The 19,535-nt window shown below is 57.3% G+C and overlaps 1 protein-coding gene across 1 annotated transcript in view; it reads right to left on the bottom strand.

Moving 5' to 3' along the window:
* QSOX2 (quiescin sulfhydryl oxidase 2) overlaps positions 1–19,531 on the bottom strand; it is a gene marked incomplete at its 5' end in the record, with an annotated part of 32,543 nt that extends 13,012 nt beyond the window's left edge. The window contains 8 exons of the mRNA XM_004388693.2: positions 2,451–2,580; positions 2,762–2,896; positions 4,634–4,779; positions 6,951–7,041; positions 7,185–7,290; positions 7,807–7,855; positions 10,743–10,843; positions 19,363–19,531. Coding sequence (XP_004388750.1) covers positions 2,451–2,580; positions 2,762–2,896; positions 4,634–4,779; positions 6,951–7,041; positions 7,185–7,290; positions 7,807–7,855; positions 10,743–10,843; positions 19,363–19,531 — 927 coding nt within the window. The remainder of the gene's footprint in view (positions 1–2,450; positions 2,581–2,761; positions 2,897–4,633; positions 4,780–6,950; positions 7,042–7,184; positions 7,291–7,806; positions 7,856–10,742; positions 10,844–19,362) is intronic.
* Positions 19,532–19,535: the final 4 nt, after the last annotated feature.

The raw sequence follows: 19,535 nt of genomic DNA, 5'->3' as shown, positions 1-19,535 counted from the left end.
TGGGCCGCCCATGCCGTGCCCAGCTCCTCCACCCGTCCTCCTGGGCAGTCTGTGCTGTGCCCAGCTCCTCCACCCGTCCTCCTGGGCCGCCCATGTTGTGCCCAGCTCCTCCACCCGTCCTCCTGGGCCGCCCATGTTGTGCCCAGCTCCTCCACCTGTCTGTGTCTCGCCTGCCCGCCCAGCACGACTCCAGCAGCCGTCCCTCCTCACGCTAAGTAGCCACGTCACAGTGACAGACAACAGACCTCAATGCGTGACTCATCTATGGAGTTGTCAAGTGCTCTGGGGCCCTTCCAGAAACTGCCGCCTGCATACGCACGCTGCATCCATGACGACATGCTAACCCTGCCTGCTCTCCATCTGTGCTCCCAGGTGCTGTGACTTCCTTCCTGGGTGCCCTGGACTAGACAGCTGTTCGGCAAGGACACACAGGACCACGTAGGCTTCTAGGCAAAAAGGTCAGCAGCAGTCTGTGCTGACCAAGCGCTGATACCTACGTCAGGAGGGGCTGCAGCTGGCAGACCTTCCAACAGCCTGGAGAAGGCCACGGGAAAAACAGGCAGGGGCACCCTCTGTCCTCCTCGGGCCGCCAGAGATGGCCTCATTAAACGGCCCAGGAACTCCTGACACCTGACCTAAGATCTTCCAACCATGATTCTAAAACAAACAGCACGTTCTCAACTCTGTCATTTTCTCTTCTTTCCTACAGAGGCTACAAAGCACCGTTACCAATTTATCGGCATTTAATTTTTCAGATATTTAAGTTGCCTGCAGGAAAAGGATGGTGAGAGTCATCTGTCATCACCCTGACTTAAGGGGCTCCCACACCAGGTGCCAGCCCCAAGTGGGACGTCTCCCTCACACAAACGAAGAGTGAGAGGCGGACAGGAGAGGGGACCCCGTCACGGAGGCAAGAGCGCCCCCGCCTGCTGACGGCAACGCGGGCACAACTCAGGTGACACAGAGCTGGCCGGGAGCCAGCGCCTCGGCCGGCCGGGCTGCAAGGGGAGGGGGGAGCAGAGCAGCGTCGGGGGCGGGGCTTCGGGGGCAGAGCCGCGGGCACTTTCTTGAGGGAAAAGAGAGCAGCTGTGATTTCTGAACTCTGAATGACAGGGGGACTGTCTGCAGTTTCCACACGTTATTCATGGAGGACGTATCACACGCGTGTCATTCCTTTAAACACAGATTTAACTTCCTTTGTTCTGAAATCACACTACGTGGCTACACACCTGGTTTTGGTCCCACTGCTATGGTCGGGGTCACCAGAAGTGCGGCCCCTCCTGTGGCGGCAGCAGGAACACTGAGGGTGGCGCCCCGACCCCACTGGCACTGACAGGCGAGGGTGAGCCTGGGGGCTGCTGGGCTAGGTCTGCCCCAGGATGGTGGGGCGGCCCCCTGCCTCCCGCTGCTCTGCCCAGCTCCTCCTGGTGGGAAGGCCACTAGGACAACCTCCCCCCCAACCTGGCGAGTGCACAAGCTACTTCACTTGCTCCAGGTGCGATGGACGGTGGAGGAACGGTCTCCCGCCCTGAGGAGCCGCGCCCTCATTACACGCATCTGTGACCTCACCCTGACCGCCACCGTCACCCTCTCTGGACCTCCAGCCCCAAAACGTCCTGCTCTTCCATCTCAACTGTCTCCAGAACCTTCCCCTCCTCTCTGGGGCGTCTGCCTCCACACTCAACAATCTGCTCGACAAGGCCCTCAGGACGCTGCCTCACCCACCCCACGGGCCCTGCTGGATGTCCAGAGCCCTGCGCTGCTACAGCCCGTGGTGGGGTCTCCGGCCTCCTCTGCGTCTTGCAGGTCACTGCCTGCTCCTGGGGAGGTCTTCCTTGCTCCAGCTGGTGCCCCACCTCCCTGGCCACACCTCTTCAGCCTGACCTAGGGGCACGGCTGGGCCCAGGGCTCCTTAGGGGGTGGTATCCCCCTTCCCGCCCTGGGTGACCTCATCAGCCACATGGCTTCAAACAACAACTCTGGTGGTGAGTCCTCCTGGGACCCTGCCCTGGACCCTGGCCCATAGAGCTGGCTGTCCCTCTGTATGAACAGGCCCCTGCCCTGGACTCTGTCCATAGAGCTGGCTGTCCCTCTGTATGAACAGGCCCCTGCCCAGGACTCTGTCCCATAGAGCTGGCTGTCCCTCTGTATGAACAGGCCCCTGCCCTGGACTCTGTCCCATAGAGCTGGCTGTCCCTCTGTATGAACAGGCCCCTGCCCTGGACTCTGTCCCATAGAGCTGGCTGCCCCTCTATACGAACAGGCCCCTGCCCACTCCCCTGGCATCTCCCTCCTCATCTCAGAACCCCGCGAGGCCATCCTGACAGAAGCCCAGGCCCTCGAGTTGCTATCACTTCTCCTCTTCCTCCCCCATGCACATGGGCCCACACCGCCGAGGCGGGAGACGGCGCAGCCCAGCCGACACCACCGCCGTGGGAAACACACTGCACCTTGGCAACAAGTGTGATGAAGTCCTTGAGGGTCTTCAGCTCCGCCCCCGCCAGCGACCTGTGGGCAGCCAGCTCCACCCGGAGGAGGTAGTGCAGCGCAGACTCGAGGTCCGCGGTGTACAGCCGGGCCCTGGGATTGCAGACCAGGGTCATTAACGCCAGCTCCTCTCTACATGAACGCCCCCTTCCTCCCCTGCTCCCCAGGCTCCACGCCCCCAGGCAGTGCCCGAGAGTTCCTGGGTGGCGCAGAACCTCAGGGACTGCCCCCCGAGACAGGCAGCCGCTCCCTGTGAGGTCAAAGGAATACTTGCTTATCAAATTCCCTCCAGACCGTGGTTCCGACATTCTCTTCTCTGCTTGGCTTCTCAGGTGACAAGAGTATTTTTTTCCTCACGCCCGGCAGTGACTTCAAGTAAGCAGAGAAAAACGACCGGAGAGGCTTCCCACTACGGGGGAGGAGAGGGCAGAGCTGCCACCTGGAGCCAGGTGGGGCCCCTGAGTCCCCTGCCAAGACCCCGCCGGGTGGCGTCTGTTAGTTAGGAGACACCCCTCCCAATCATGTAGGGCCATGACTGGCTTTCTGCCCGCTCCTGCCTAGGCCCTTAGGGTGGTATTGTGGGCAGGGCGCTGGACATGACAGGCGTGGCCCTACCTCAGGGAGCCCCCCTCTACCTGAGAAGCTCAGACAAACCCACCAGTCATCCTGGTGTGACAGCTGTAGTAAGTACTGGGGTTCATTTCTGTTCACTGGGGACTTAAGGTCTTTGACAGCACTGGCTGGAGTATCTGTCACCATCCAAAAAAAACCAAACCCGCTGCCGTCACGTCCATGCCGACACACAGCGACCCTTCAGGACAGAGGAGAACTGCTCCATAGGGTTTCTAAGGGGCGGCTGGTGGAGTCGAGCTGCCGACCTTTTGGTTAGTAGCCTGATGTCTTAACCACTGCGCCACCAGGGCTCCATCTGTCGCCGTCAGCCCTCTTGAAACTGTGATTTTCAACAGGCCCAAGAGCCTTGGCAAAGGCTGGACAGGGCAGAGCTGCCTCTGAGGGCGGTGACCCCTACCCCCGAGCCCTTCCAGGGGAGCTCCGGTCACTCATTCACAGCTGGGTTTAACTTCCAAAGAGAGACTACGGCAGCGTCACCGAGAGAAACAGGAACATTACTTTGTTAACGAGTGAAGTCACGGACGTGATGCTGTGATTACTAAGCAAGCGCTTTTCTCGATGCTACGTGGCATCTGTCCGTCTGAGGAAGGCCTGTCAGGGTGAGCGTCATGCTGTAGGACTGCTGGCCTGGCCACCAGCCAGGGTTCAGGCAAATCCTGCCGAGCTGGACCGCAGAGAGACAAACAAGCCCGCCTCCAGGGACCTCGCCTGCGGCCGAGCCCGCCTGCCTTGAGAACAGAGATGCACCTGCAGAGCGGGGCACGGGGGGCTTGGGCGGCTTGGGCAGACCCCTCATCTCCACCGTGAGACATTCGAGATGGAGACACCAGCTCCAGGGGCCCAGAAATGTGTGCTGTCTTATCACCACTGTGTGGGATATGGGGACTCAGCTGAGACCACTGGGTAAACCGAGACGAGGGGGACACGCGCAAAGGCCGCTAGGGATGGGGGCTTGCCCGTGGAGTTGGGGGTCGGCCAGGCCGGGCGGGTGGCGGGAGGGCTCGCCTCCACCACGCAAGGAGGCGTGGACCAGTGTGCGCACCACAAACATCGCTTTACACTCTCGTTTCCGACTCTTTGTCCAAGTTCACTGGCACTGCTGACTTCTGAGCTGATCTCGTCTTGGGGCACAGGCAGGGTTTCTGGCAGACTCAGCAAGGAGGGAGGGCCGTGGAGGCTGAGTAGAGCCCGTCCCAACCACTTCTGTTCACGGGCCAGCGTGCTGCCTGATAGGTCAGACACGGGCCCCCACAGCTCCTGGCTCAGGAGATCTGCTGGGTGGGGTTTGTCGAGAAACCCAGTGAAACACAGCACAGATGACAGGCACCCAAGCGCCGGAAGACGCGGTTAAACCGACAAGCCTGGGGGAGGGGAGGACCAGGGCTCCCTCAGACGCTGCCCGTCAGACTCTCCCTGTCCACGGGAGTCTCTGTCCGAGAAGTTCCCACACACGGACGAGTGCCGGGACCCCGCCAAATGTTCCAAACACTCCGTAGACCAAACGACTACTTACATGTTAACGAAGCCACGTGTCCTGTTTGGATAAATCAGGTAGCACGCAGGAACTGAAGTCACGCCAAGTTTCTCAAGAAACGCTCGATCCGAGTCCAGTGTTCTCTTCACCACCATGTTCTCATAGGGGACCAAGTCCAAAATCACCTGGGGAGGAGAAGCACTGTTAGCACCGCTGCAGACGGCAGTCTAGGTTCCTGGAAAAGCCACAGGGACGGGACACAGTACCTGCACGCGGCCCCGGACAGAAAGGAACTAAATCGTCAACAAGAAAGTGGCTCTGCGGAGGGCGCCGCGTAGTTGCCTCACACCACAGGACAGGAAAAGGGGCTTCCTTCCCGCGGACAACATCGAGGAACACAGTTCAACCATCAGGGCGTGATGCTCACAGACACTGGAAACAGCATCATCCAGAACGCAGCTACGGTTACCCCTCTACAAGGTGGTGTCAGGTGCTACAGGTTCGATTCCGACTCACAGCGACCCCACGTGACAGAGCAGACCTGCCCCGGAGGGTTTCCTAGGCTATAATCTTCGTGGAAGCAGATCGCCAGGTGGGTTCACACCACCAGCCTCCGGTTACCAGCTGAACGCTTAACCACTGCGCCACCAGGGCTCCCTCCTCTACAAGGCAGACCACAATCTACACTTCAATTTCTTCTGTATTTAAGACAACTAAGGGACACACGCCTACAGGCAAAAACCATGACCTCATTTAGCAATTTCACAGAGTGACCAAGGAAACCGTCGCGGGCCGGCACGTCCTCCACGAGACTGACGTTAGACATGCAGCAGCTCCACGCCGGTCAGGGCGACTCCTGCTTTCCCTGGGGCAGCTGCCTCCAGAGCGGCCGGGGGGACCTCAGCGGGGGGACCACGGCGGGTGGGGGGACCACGGTGGGGGGGGACCTCAGTGGGCGGGGGGACCACAGCGGGAGGGGGACCTCAGGGGGTGGCGGGGAGACCTCAGCAGGTGGTGAGGGGACCACGGAGGGTGGCAAGGGGACCTCAGTGGGTGGCCCACAGCGGGTGGGGGGACCACAGCGGGGGGGAGACCTCAGCGGGTGGCGGGGAGACCTCAGCAGGTGGCAAGGGGACCTCAGTGGGTGGCCCATAGCGGGCGGGGGGATCACAGCAGCCAGACCACTGGGGGTGGTGTTTCTCTGGGCCCCTCTTGGCCATCATCAAGACTGGCCACTTTCTAACACGTGGCATCTGCTAAGTGGGGTGGGGTGTGCCTGCTGTGCCCCTGGAGCTGAGCGCACAGGCCAAGTGTCCACCTCACTCTTTTGGGCCACCGCTGGCCATGCATCTGCTCCAGCCCTCACCAGACACCCCCTCTCCCGGGGACAGAGCCTGGCTGACCCTGAACTTGTGACGGGGGGAGGGGCAGCATGAAAACAGCCTGTGACTGGCCCCCTGAGGAGAGCGGGCGCTGCCCCCAGCCCTTGTGCCACGTGAGGAGAGGGCGGTGGCCAGTGAGGAGTGAGGGAGAGCACGTGCCGCCACGGCTGCAGCCCCCCGGACCCCGAGGATCCTGGCCAACCACCGAGAAGGCAGCAGGGCGTTGCCACTGGACGAGGGGGTGGTGCCAAGGTGCCGAGAGGCATAGCCAGGAGCACTGACTGAACCGAACTGCCCCCCACTGAAGTGAATAAAATCCCACTGCCTGCAGCCTCCTTCCAGACGCCATCCTAAAAGTTCCAACAAGGACCCGACCCACCTCCCGGGGGAGGAAGAGTGCCCCCAGCTGGGTCACAGCTGAATGCGCGGAGGTGTGAGAGAGTCTTCCGGTTCCCAAGGAGACCGCGGGCGTCAGGGGTCTGGGTGCCGTTTAGACTTGGCCAGGTGAAGGCCTAAGTCCTGTAAATGGGGCAGGAAAGACACCAGACCCGAGTCACAGAACAAGCTTCTAAAGAGTCGTGGATTTGTCAAACATTTTAAGACCTCAGATTACGGCAAAGAGACCCTTGACAAAGATGCAGTTTGAGCCCACCGTGACCTCGAGGGGCTCTGCATGTCTTGAAACGGCTCTTCTCTAAAATCCTCTCTCAGCTTCAAGCTCAGGATTAGACCGGACCGGCCTGACTCCTATCATGTGGTTCCCTCTCCGGCACAACCTTTTATACTCACTCTGTCCGTCCGTCAGCGCATTAGCTGAGTGACGCAAACTACACCCTCTACGAGTAATGAGAGGCAGATATACAGACACAGCAAGTTTTGCTGAAATAACTGTTAACACGCGTGGCTCTAACCTCAGGCCCACACCACTGACGGGCGTCACACAGTAAGAACGAGAAGCCACAGGCGCACAGTACCTCTCGTCCAACGTAGGAGCTGTTGCTTTCAAATATAACAGCCACGTAATGGCCACCACGGTTGTCAAACAGAGACAGAATGTCACTGGGCCTTTTAAGAGAAAAAAAGAGGCTTTTAGTGCTTTCAGGAGCAGTGGGCCGGCCACCAGGCACCAGCGCCCATACTGCTCAATGCAAGCCTACGTTTTAAGGAATGACCTCAGCGTGTGGTGCCGCTCGTGGCGGGGTACTCACAGAATAGGCTCCAGAGCAGGGCAGGCAGGGGGCCGGCCTCCCTCCGTGTGATTCTGCAGGAAGTCGATCATGCTTTGTCTCACTGTCGGCAGCTCTCGGTTAGCTCCTGCCGGACAGAAAGACACCTGTGACCTGTCAGCCTGCACTGGGCAGCTGCCGTGACCTGGCCCCGCACCCCAGGGCCTGGAGGGGCGGCGGCACCCACTGCCCAGACGCCCACCCACCACCAGACAGTGGGGATGCACCCGGGGACTGGGCAGCAGTGAGCGAGTGAAAGCCAGCCCCAAGCACACATGGCTGAGGCCACACAGGAAGCTGAGAGAGGGAAGCCGCGCCACCGCTCCCTGCAAGGAAGCGCTCCCCGGGACGGGATGGGCACGAGAGGGCGGGCCAGGCCCTGGCCGAATCTTGAGCAGGCGGGCTCGCCGCACCCCACCAGCTGTGTACCCACGTTTGCTTCTCCAAGGAAAGGCAGGCAGGACAGCACTGAAGCAGACGCTGAGGCTGGGGGTCGGGGGCAAGATACTGCGCCCCTGACTCTTACGTCCCCCGAAACCACTTTAGTTTTCCTGGGTTTGGGAGGTGAGGCTAATAGATTAAAAAATGACGCTTACGTCCTTACCTTTAAAATCTTCTCCAATTGTAAACTCCTTTGTAAATGCCTTAAAATACTAAGAGGAAAAACACCAGTTAAGAAACAGGCCTGCTCGGTGTCTGTGTCTCTGTGTAATATTTAAGCAACAAAAACGGCCACCATCTTAGAGGGCTTCAGGCCTTTCCTCCCAAGTCGACGTTAACTGAGAGCTAACTGCACGCTTCCGAGCGCGTCTGTGGGTGTCTGTGCTTCCTCCAGATTTATGAGCGACGGTGAGGACGACCAGAATCCCATTATTTACATTTTCTGACCCAATAGGGCTGGAAATAGGACAATTCAGTGGTGTGCTAGGATCGTAAGAGACGACCCTCTCCCTGACTCCCGACATTAAATACGTATTCTGATGCTGAGCGATAACAAGACGAGAGATTTATAGGGAAGGCGGAAACACCGCCGCGTGTCTTCAAGCAGAGAAAAAGGGTTTTATTTTGAAGCTAACAACTGTGTTCATCAAGAGACACATTAAAGACCACAAAGAGGCGGGTGACAACATTCTCAGTTCTCATCACTGAAAAGAGACTGGCATCAGGGACACAGGAAGAAGTCCTAGAACCAGGGAGGAAAGTATACCCAACCCAAGAGGAAAACGGGTCAGCGGTACGAGCAACCGTCTCACGGGTTAAACGCAGACACAGACGATCTGAAAACACGCAGTCAGACCTCGGAGGGCCCCACCTGACAGTGCCCTGGGCCCAGGTGGGAGAGGTGTGCGGGGCAGGGGGAACCGCACAGGGCGGGGGGGCAGGGCGTGCAGATGGGGTGCAGACAGGAAGCTCCTCCACATCCGTGTGTTCTCGACCCAGAACCTTCACTCCCAGGTCTACACCCAGAAGGAACACCTGTCCACGCCCAAGAGGAGACAGGTGTGAGAATGTTCACAGCAGTGCTATTCAAAAGAGCAAAAACCTGGAAGAGGCCAACGCCTGGCCATGCAGGACAGGCTGAAGTGACTGAGGGTCGTCCCACGGTGGGTGTTACTCAGCCATCAAGACCAGAGCACCACAGCAACCCCCAAAGTTGGGGTGAATCAAAGCAGTATCACAGTAATTTAAAAAAAAAAAAAAGGGCCACGAGTTCACATCCGGAGGATTCTGGTGTGTGAGGCTCAACGCCAAGTGAGGTCAACAGGGGCACGCTGACGGGGCAACGTGGAACGCGTAAGGACAGTCGTGGGAGGGGTCCTCTGGGTGTCCCCTCTGGGTGACAGGTTTACAGGTAGCACTATAATGGTCAAAATGAGCAACCTAGTCACGGTGTCAGCAGGAAACGGGAAACCGCCGGGACACCACAGGCTTCTCAGGTGGGAGGGCTGGGAGACGGGGCAGCTGCCTGAGAAACCTCTCAGAGGCCTGCGCGTGCTCTGGGGGCGTCACGTCACCGTGACGCGTCTGCAGGCGAGCAGCCCTGCACTCACACTGTGCCCCGTGTGGGGTTCACAAACCCGCCCCCTTGCTCCCTTCAGGAGGCCTTCCAGGAGGCAGGTGTGAGGAGGCCCCTGGTAGACGAGCACCCAGCTGTGGTGGCCACTCCCTCGGCACTAACAAGCTCTGGCCGTCTGCACCGGATGCAGCATCACAGCCCCCAGGTGAGACCAGGGGTCCACGTGACACACGTGTGGGGCCTGCCCTGGGCAGAGGGCCTGAGCCCAGGCCCCCAGCAGTAGTTCTGCACTTACTCAAGGCCCAGGAGACATGAGGACAGTGCAGCCACGGGGCAGCGGGCCCACAGGCAAGCCTCCGAACAACAAGCCTTGACTGGTCCCAGCCCTGAAGAGACGGGGACAATGCAGAGGCATCCCTGCCCCCAGGGACATACGTCAAGGAGAGAAGCCAACAGATAAGCCACCCATGACAACTCAAGCTGTGTTACAAGTGGGTGACAGAATTTTACACCAATTCCTCCCTCCCCTCCTTTCCCTCCCCTCATCAAAGATGAGCTGGGCACCCACAGGCCCCGTTCTAAGCACTGGGGACAGAAGGGGGCTCAGAGCGCATGTGCTGTCCTCGGCAGTCCTGGGCTGTTCTGATGGCCATGGGCTCCACAGGCTGTGGTGCTGACGTTACTCAATGGGCCTGTGAGTGTGTGAGTATACGGGGTGTGTGCGTGTCCATGGGTCTGTGTGTGTGAGTATACGGGGGGGTGTGTGTCTGTCCGCGGGCGTGTTAAGTGTGTGTGTGAGTATACAGGGTGTGTGTGTGTCTGTCCGCGGGCATGTAAGTGTGCGTGTGAGTATACGTGGTGTGTGTCTGTCCGTGGGCCTGTGAGTGTGTGAGTATACATGGTGTGTGTGTGCCTGTCCGTGGGCCGGTGAGTGTGTGTGTGAGTATACGTGGTGTGTGTGTGCCTGTCCGTGGGCCGGTGAGTGTGCGTGTGAGTATACGTGGTGTGTATGTGTCTGTCCGTGGGCCGGTGAGTGTGTGTGTGAGTATACGTGGTGTGTGTGTGCCTGTCCGTGTGTATGTGTGTGTGAGTAGTGTAAATGGATTTGTGTGTGGTGTATGAGTGTGAGTGTATAGGTGGTGCGTGTCTTTGTGTGAGCACATATGTGTGTGTGGTGTGTGTAAATGGGTTTGGGGGTATGAGCGTGTGTGTATGTGAGTATGTGCACACGTGCACATGTGAGTGGTGTAAGTGGGTTTGTGTGTGGCGTGCGAGTGAGTGTATATGTGGTGTGTGTGAATCTGTGTCCGTGTGTCTAAGTGTGTGTACGGCCCCACAGTACAACTATAAAAAGTGACCCTTCCCAAATAGAAACTCCTAAGAAGGTCTAAGAAGTGAGCCCAAAATGCCCAGCTCAGGACTGACCCCAAGTGAGCTGCACTCAACCTGTGAGAGGCGCCCGTGAGGAAAGGCGTGCCTGGTCAGAGGTGGCCAGCACAGGCCCCCGGGGCGGCAGCACTCACCCGGAAGGTGGGGTAGAGGCGGATGTCGTAGGCCCGGCACACATCGTGGTTCTTCTCCGCGGCGCAGTCTAGAGCGGCCACGCGGATGGCAGCAGCCCAGTCTGAAAGGCAGGAGCGCAACCTCAGTACAGCAGGTGGGTGCACATGGCGCCCTCGTGGTCCCCGGCATCTGGTGGTCCTGCTAGGCACACGTCCTCACGGGCACACGCTGCGGGGAGACCGACCCACCAGGCTGCCCTTGTGCCACCACCTTGCCCCTCCACCAGTGCAACGTTTCTACGCCAAGCCAGGAACGAGGAACGGAACGCCAGCCAGCACAGAGGGTGCATCTCCTTTCACTGAGGACAACACAGCAGGCCGATTTCTGCTGAACCTGCAAATCCTCCAGAGGCCTGCAGTGCCAGAGTCTCCTCATCAAACTCACAGGCTGACAGCGATTGATGAAGCGCTGCTAACGGCTCGGCTGTCGGCAACCAGCCCACCGTCGGGGACACCAAGGCGGCATTCTCAGGGCTGTCTCCGTCAGAACATTCCCACGCACCCACTCAAGGACAACTCATGCAAGGCCTGCCAGACTCTGGTGATCGGTTCTCAGGTCAAGGGTACTACTTAGCAAAAGTATGTACGAGTAGCTTCTAATACTCCCCCAAGACACTGCCCACAAACCCCTGAATACTTCTGCCATTCCTGGGAGGAGATAAAGAGAAAGGTGTTAAATATCTTCCCGCTGTCCTTGTTTTTAACGTTTTTAATATGGAAGATCTCAAACATACAAATAAAACAGTTAATAATATAACACATCCCACGTGCCCCCCATCTCAGTTACAATTATCAGCTCACAGTCAATTGTATTTCATCCATGCCCCCACCCACTCCCAAAACCATCGAGAAGCAAATCTCAGACAGCGGGTCACATCATCATAAAGCTATCAGTGTGTATCTCTAAAAGATAGGGACTCATTTTCCCACCGTAACCATCCCAAACCACACCCAGTCACACGCACACTCATGCCCATACACACTCACACCTACACATACACACTTATGCCCCTGCTCACACGTGTACACTCCCACACGTACATTCACGTATATATGTACACACGTGTGGATACACACACTCACATGCATACGCTCCTGCACATACATACTCGTGTGTGTACACTCACACTTCCGCACGTACACGCTCACACTTGTGTGCATATACTCACATGCACACATTCATACTTATGTGCATATACACACTCACACTCGTGCATATACACATCCCCATGCATACACACACTTGCACGCATACTGCTCAATATCGTCAACTCTCGGGCCAGGATTTCAGTTTCCCTAATTTTCTCATTTGGATTTAGCTGGTTTGAATCAGGATCCAAGGAAGTCCCTTCACTGTGACTGCTGGATCTTTCGGCCTATTGCTTCCCCCTTCATTGCTTCTTTCCTTGCAATCTGCTTGCTGAAGATCGTGGGTCCTCTTTCCTGCAGCTCCCCACGGGTGCTCACTGCACCCCTCTGTCCCATGTTTTCTGCAGGCTGGCACAGAGCCCTAGACTGTGTCCGGTTCTCTTGGGGAGATTATTCACAGGTAGCGGCTGCCCCTCCTGTGGTGTCAGCTGTCGGTAACGGCCTTCACCTTCACTCACGGGGGCAGGGGTCTCACCCCCCACTTCATTCATGAGCTGGGGCATCCTGCAGAGAGCAGAGGGACCGGCGGAACACGTGTGGACTTCCCCTTGGGTCACCAGTTCTAAAACAGCAGCTCCCCGACAGCCTCTATGGGGACCTAGTTGGTCCCCTTGTCCCTGTGTCCCCACCCCCCCATTCCGCCCACTGTAGTGCTGCCAAAAAACGCATGACTCTCAGTGGTCGGCTTCGACAACGTCGCTCTCCTCACGCTTATGCTCCAGCAGGTCTCGGTACAAACGGGAATCCAGATTACCGGGGTGCTCAGCCTTTTCAAACCTCCGCCAAACCTGTCCTGTGCTGACTCTCCCAGCTGGGCAGCAAACCCCGGGGCCTAAATAGCTGCTAGTTGTTCTGGGACGCCCACCTGTTGTTTTTTCATTGTAAACATTTAAATCAAGACTGAGTGTTTAATTCTTAAAATCCTAAGCCTGGAGTTGGCAGGGCCTGTGGAGGACGCCACTACAGCAAGGTCAGTCCCTGTGCGTCCTCGGGAGCTACTGGAGGTTGTACCCAACGCTGGCCGGGCAGCTCGGCTGGCCAGTCCTCTCCTCTCCCCCTCACTCACTCCTACCTACCCCAGGGCCTTTGCAGCTGATTCTCCTTCAGTGGAACTTTCCTCTGATCTGTACTGGGATACTCTTCCCATCAACTTCAATGCAAATCTTACCTCCTTAAAGAGAGGCATTTCCTGACCCCCTACACCTAGTCATAGTTACAACAGTAAGAAAAGCTACCAGCCCTGCTTCCAAAAATGAAGAGAATTTACAGTTTACCAAACTTTCGCGGGAGTCCTACGCTAGCTTGTGAGACAGGCAGGTATCACAGACGAGAATGCTGAGGCTCAGAGAGGTCAGAGCCAGCTCACAACGCTCTCCCGGACAAGGTCTGTGCGTTAACGTGCCTTCTGAGCCGGAGCCCTTAACTTATAGAAGACAGCAAAGTCAGGCACGGTGCCCCACCTGACGGTGGAAGGCCACGTGGCCACCTGCTGCCACATGCCCACGGGTCACAGAGAAGAACGCCAGGAGAACCAGGAGCTGACAGAGACGGAGCTGCTACGGCACCACCGCGCCTGCCCTCTGCTCACCGGAGCCCCTGGGGGACACGACAGCGTTTCTGTGGTGTATTTTGGCAAAAAGCATCTACACAAACTAGAAACGCAGTCTGACTGGGAAGGCGGGGCCTCTCTCCTCTTCCCTGGGGAAACCTTCATAAACGTGAAGGTCAACTTCCCAACATTCCAACTCACTTTACAGATATGTGTCACTGTCCTGACCTCTCTTTTCTTCAGCAGCAAGTCCCGTCAGCCCCTCATAACATGGTGATGACGCTGCTCCCCCTCTTCTCTTGTGTTTCCCCACTGCCCCTCCGGGTTGGGTTTCTGCCCTCAACTCTCCAGAGTGCAGCCAGAGGCACCGTGTACATAAAAGCCAGGTGCTACGGCTCCCGTCTGGGCTCCCTGCTGCTAGAGGACAACTAGTCCAGGGTCGGTGTGGACCCCGGAGACGCCCCCTTCTCCACGATGATCCTTTGTAGCTCTTCAGGCTGGCAGTCCTGCTGCCTCAGGACGTTTGCACGTGCTGCCCCTCCACCTGGTGCGTTTGTTGCTCACAGCGGCAGCTCCTTGTTCTCCGAGTCTCAGCTGCTGCTCTCCACGGCCTCCCTTGACTGCCCTGTGCTGGTCCAGCTTCTCTCAAAGCATCCGGCTTACTTTCTAGGACCTTCATCGGTAACTGACCAATGCACTCGACTAGTTTTTCTGTTCACTGTCTGAAGCGTGGGCTCCCTCTGTACAGGGCCTTCCCTGTTTGGTTCACAGCTCTTCTCCGTGCCCACCGCAGTGCTTGGGGCAGAAAACACACTCAGTACAGATTCAGGCATGTCGGCCACACTGACGGAGAGCAGACACCAGCCCCCGCTCTCCCCAGCATGCACACAGCCTGTGCGCAGAGGCAGTGACTGGCCTCCGCCTGCAGACCCTTGGGAACCAACAGGTCATCTGCCACGCCACACTCAGGACAAACCCACCCCACTCGAACCCAGGCCAGCCATCCTGGGGGACGCTGACATTTCAGGGGGCCTTTGTTTGCCTGAGGGAACGCTGGCCTGGTGGAGTGGGGAGGCTGGAGCAGACGCCGAGAATTTCAGTTGCACGGCCCGCCTGCCCGCCTGCCAGCAGCTGAACAGGCGCCAGCAGTAACTGCAAGTCCCTGGCAGATGGACAGCATTCACAGCAACACAAAAGACACGCCAGTCTACTCTGTCAAATAAAATGCAAGGAGTTTCAAAGGGTTAGCTTCAGGGTCTCCGCCTCATTCAGCCTGCACCCTCCCCTCCCCTGCCTTTCCCACCTGTCTGGATCCCGACCGTTCAAAGCAGAGACGCGCTATAAAGCTGAGGGCAGACGGCCTGCTTCCGCCACCATGTCAGGCCAGCCCAGCTCCACACTGGGGTCATGGAGCGCCGGCTGCGTGGCGCAGAGGCTCGCCCTCCTACGACAGCTGGGGGCTTCCAGCGGGCCACGTGCCTGTTCCCCACCTGTGCTCATGAGCTTGGCTACTTCTGGTACTATTAAAAAAACCCAAAAACCAAACCCGCTGCCGTCGAGTTGGTTCCGACTCATAGCGACCCCTATATGACAGAGTAGAACTGCCCCATAGAGTTTCCAAGGAGCGCCTGTGGATTCGAACTGCTGACCTTTTGGTTCACAGCCATAGCTCTTAACCACTATGCTACCACGGGTTCTACAGGCTTAACAAATATGCGTGAAATAATTACGCTTCCACATACAGTAGGGAGCCCTGGTTACACAGTGGCTAAGCGCGCAGCTGCTAACCAAAAGGTCAGCAGTTCGAATTCATTAGCTGCTCTTTGGAAACCCTATGGGACAGTTCTACTCTGTCCTATAGGGTCACTATGAGTCAGAATCAACTCGACAGCAATGGGTTTTGTTTTTGGGTTATATACGGTAGACTAAGACTCATTTGAAATGTACTTGTCAAGTGAGTGTATTACTTGACCTAACAAGACGCCACCTTTCATCACTGTGTGCAATGTTCGAAAGAGAACATCCGTAAAAGCCTGGCCCATGGCCCAGTGTCAATTAGTCCTGGGACGGTTACAGGAAAAATTAATTACCCTCCGGAGGGTTAGAGGAATGTGACTGGAAGTGTGTTAAAGCAGAGTCCGATCCCGCTTCCTCCCGGTGATGTCAGGGCGCTGGCCCGGGTGCCAGCCCCAAACTCAGCCACTAGAGACCGCTCTCGGCCCCACAGCTGGCCTGTCTCAGCGGAGTAAAGGTCTTTCCAGGTATGCTCCAAGCTCAAGCCGCAAGCTAGGGGCACACAAGACTGGGTAGGCATTAGCCCACGTCTGAGGAGGCCTGCCTGGCACTCGCTTTGCCTACGTGTCACCAGTGGTTGGGGGCAGGACCCAGCACTGCGTGTGGTCCTCAGTATTCCGGCAGACCAGGGAGGGGAACAGTCTCTCATCACTTTAATGCCCAAGCAGCGCAACTCTGAGGCACACGAAGAGAACGGGCTTTAGAGAACGGGCAAGAGTCACCCGCGGTGCGGCCACGTAAGACTTACGGAGTAGCAGTCACTCCCGTCCCCGACAGCCTGGGCTCTCCGGGGCACAACCTTCTCTCCAGACATGGTCTGCAAAGCCCCCCTCGGCAAGTCACGGAAAACACCACGCGCACCGGCCCAGCACACACTGTGCGTCGCTGTGCTATTTGGGGTCTCAGACAGCACTGCCTCCTGGGGGCCATGCCCAGGCCCCGCTGGCACTGTGCACCCATCTCTTCCAGTGCCCTGGCCCCAGGGAACCAAAACCACCACCTGTCCGAGAAGCAGGGGCCATGTTAGGCAACTTCTGGGCTGTAAGGGGAGGACGCGGCCACTAGCTGACCTCACACCCCTTCCATCTCACGCCCCTTGCTCCGGCAGCCCCAGGCCTGTCGCTCAGCCCGGCACGTGCCATCATAAACCCTCCTCCCCAAAACCAATAACTGGCCCGCAGGGAAAGCCAAGTAGTAGAATCACCCCAGGAAGCCCAAAGCCAGCTCCATAGACAAGCAGCCCCGGAGCAAACAGAAGCACTAAATGGTGGGGTGCAGAGAGGACAGTGGACACCTCACAGCAGTGAGCAAGGAGCTGCAACCAGGGCACCCAGTCAGCGCCCACGGACCCGGCCCCTCCCTTCTGCCCCCACCTAACCTGTCCCGAGACACAGTGGTGGTGCCTCCCAGGCCACTCCAGCAGAAGCACTGGACACCTACCCCAGGAGCAGGGCAGGCTCACAGCCACCTCTCGGGGCTTTGTCTAGAACTCGTCTCTCCTGAGACAGACAGGGCACACTGAAGCTGACCGGGACACCTGCCTGTCACCTCCAGGACGCACCCCCTTTGTTCAGTGTCCCCCCCAGAGCTGCAGCAGAGGTCCACAGAGCAAAGCACCCTCACAGGGTGGGCCGCAGCAGACGCAGGCGTTCCACCTGTCACACAAACAGGCAACAGTGCACAAGTCAAGCTAACCACCCCAGCTCCAGGCCGAAGGGTTTTTCAGGAGCACAGCAGGTTTTTGTTCTGTAAAGTCCTTAAGTGACAGGCCTAACCATATCTCATAAACACAAGGGTGACAGGTGGCTACACCCAACAGCAGACCTTTTGTTTAAGCCACCTTCTCAGAAAGAAAAACCTTTATCTCAAAACCGGGAAAAAGTCAAGTCAGAGAAGAGCTCCAGAAAGCTCCATCAAAGCTTTCAGGAAACAAGGTGCCCCTGAGCCCGAGTGAAGAGTGGGGAGCAGGGTGGGCAGTGCCGCGGGAACGCAGTGGCCAGATGCAGCGAGCACTGCGAGCCCACACGGTCTCCAGCCAGGGAGCAGAGCGGCGTGGGGACGACTCACGCATCGGCGCCACTCACACTGGGGGGTGTCGGGCAGGGAGGCTGGGGGCTGTGCTCGATTTCAAGGGGCCCAAGGGGACTGGTGGAACAGCCCAGCTCACAAGGGGTAACATGGGGTACGCTGACCACACACAAAGGAACTAGTGTGTTCCTGGGGGTGCTGGCAGCACCCCTGGAGAGCCTGCTGGCAGGGAGACTGCTGAGCACGGTACCAGCACAGCGTGGCTCTCTGGGACCCCTGCCTAGGCTCCCTTGGCCGACCCTGGCCTGTCAGCACGTGACTGTCCTTCCCATTCCACCCCATCTCACTTCACCCGGCTCCTCCTGCCTGACCTGGACACGCAGCCTCCTAAGGTTGCCTCGTTTAGGACTTAATCACGCCTGTTAGGCAGCATTTTGTTAGAAGTGACCTTCCTGGGAAGTTCCAGAGACAATTTTGAAGGCTGCCTACGTGCTGGTTCAGCCGTGGAAGCATTTGTGGTATTTGACTCATTTACAGTTCTTCTTTTTCAGATTTGAAACTGAAAAAATGAAAGCCAACATGTAAAAACAGGTGACAAAAATCTTGGCAAGGTACCTGCATTTTAATTTACACAGCTGTGGTCCTGGCACGGCAGAACAAACAGGAACTGAACGTTTCTCTATGTCACTGAATTGTCTGGTGTTCTACAGAAACTGAACGCTTCCCTGCATCACTGAATTGCTAATTTCTAAAAGCAAAGGCTCCCAAAAAACAAACCCAAAACCCACGGAGATTTCAGTTGGGTTCTTACGGCCTCTGATCTCAGTTCTGAGCACTGCAGAACATGCCGGCCTTCTGAAAAACATCCGCTCAAAGAAAACAAAGCTACTAGATTCAAAAGTTTGCCTCAGGGCCCTATGATGAGAATTCGTTTTAAAGATAATCGTTTATAATTAAGTACAAAAGCCATATATAGATCCAGGAAGTTTGTTTCATTTGTTTAGTTATGAGAAAAATATAACCGGGTTAGACATAAGACTTATATTTTAAAAAAAAAAAAGGTACCGGAAGAAGGGTAGCAATTTTAAACTCTTTCACCCACTGAGATACGTAAGTAGAGGTAAGCGCAACACTTGCCCCAGAACCCTGCCAAGCCTCCCACCCCCCCAGAGGAGCCCCTCCTCAGAATTTAAATAACACTTCCGCCGTCACCAGCTAGCAGGAAGGCTGCTGCAAATGCCCCGCCCCCCAACTCTGCCATTTAAAGCGGACGAATGACTTGGTGACTGTTTTAAAAATGTGCAGCATTACAAAAGTGGTAAATTACAATAAAGTGGAGAAAAATTACCGGTGGCTTAGTGAATGCGTGTCTGTGAAGAAGAAACCGCCCAATGAATTGTGTTAAAGATTTTTTTTCCTCCTATAGAGCAATCTCCAAGATATTTGGATATCTAAGTTGTGGACTCACTATGAGTATCCACCAAACGGCCAGCTATGCAACCCAGAGACAGGATGAAGGGATTTAAAGGGAGAGGGGTGTCTAGAGGTCTGCCCTTGGCATGGGGATGCGCGAACGGGGCTCCTCCGCACTGAAGTGCAATTGTTGACGGGCGGGGAGGTGGTGTTGGTAAGGAAATGGCTAGAAGCAAGAGGCCTGGGCGGTTAATGAACTTCCTGAGAGCTAGGGGTCTCCATCTTAAAAGGGCGAGGACTGCTAGGATTAGGACCTGGGGTCCAATGAAAGACTCGGGGACAAGTGGGCTACCCTGTTCTCAACTGTGGGGTGAGGGCTGGAGTGAAGGGTTCCTTTCTCTTTGCCTTGCGACAGCCCAATTTCTCAGGATTTGGTGGCGGATTCCCTGGAGGACGCATGGGGAGCAGGTCGCTCCCTCCCCTGCAGGGGCCAGGCTGATCTAAGTGGGCTGCGCCGGGAGAGAAGGTGCTGTGGAAAGAAACGGGCCTGGGAAGGAGCGGGGTCAAACGCCCTTCTGTCGCGGGGAAGCCAGGGTGGCGGCTGAGGGCCAGCCGGCGGCCGCGCCAGGGCCGGGTCTCGCGCCTCACCTCGCACGTCCCCGGCCAGGGCCCGCCAGGTGGGCGCGTAGCCGATGCAGTGGCCGCACCACGAGGAGTAGAACTGCACGAGCCACGCGGCCGAGCTGTTGGCTGTGGCCCCGCGCACGCCGCCGCTGTCCAGCACCCACACGGCGTCCTCGCCCGGGCGGTACAGCCCGGCC

Source organism: Trichechus manatus, unplaced genomic scaffold (genome assembly GCF_000243295.1).
Source record: "Trichechus manatus latirostris isolate Lorelei unplaced genomic scaffold, TriManLat1.0 scaffold00214, whole genome shotgun sequence".
Lineage (NCBI taxonomy): Eukaryota > Metazoa > Chordata > Mammalia > Sirenia > Trichechidae > Trichechus > Trichechus manatus.
Note: the sequence above shows the minus strand (reverse complement) of the source record. Positions and strands in the feature narration are given on the sequence as shown.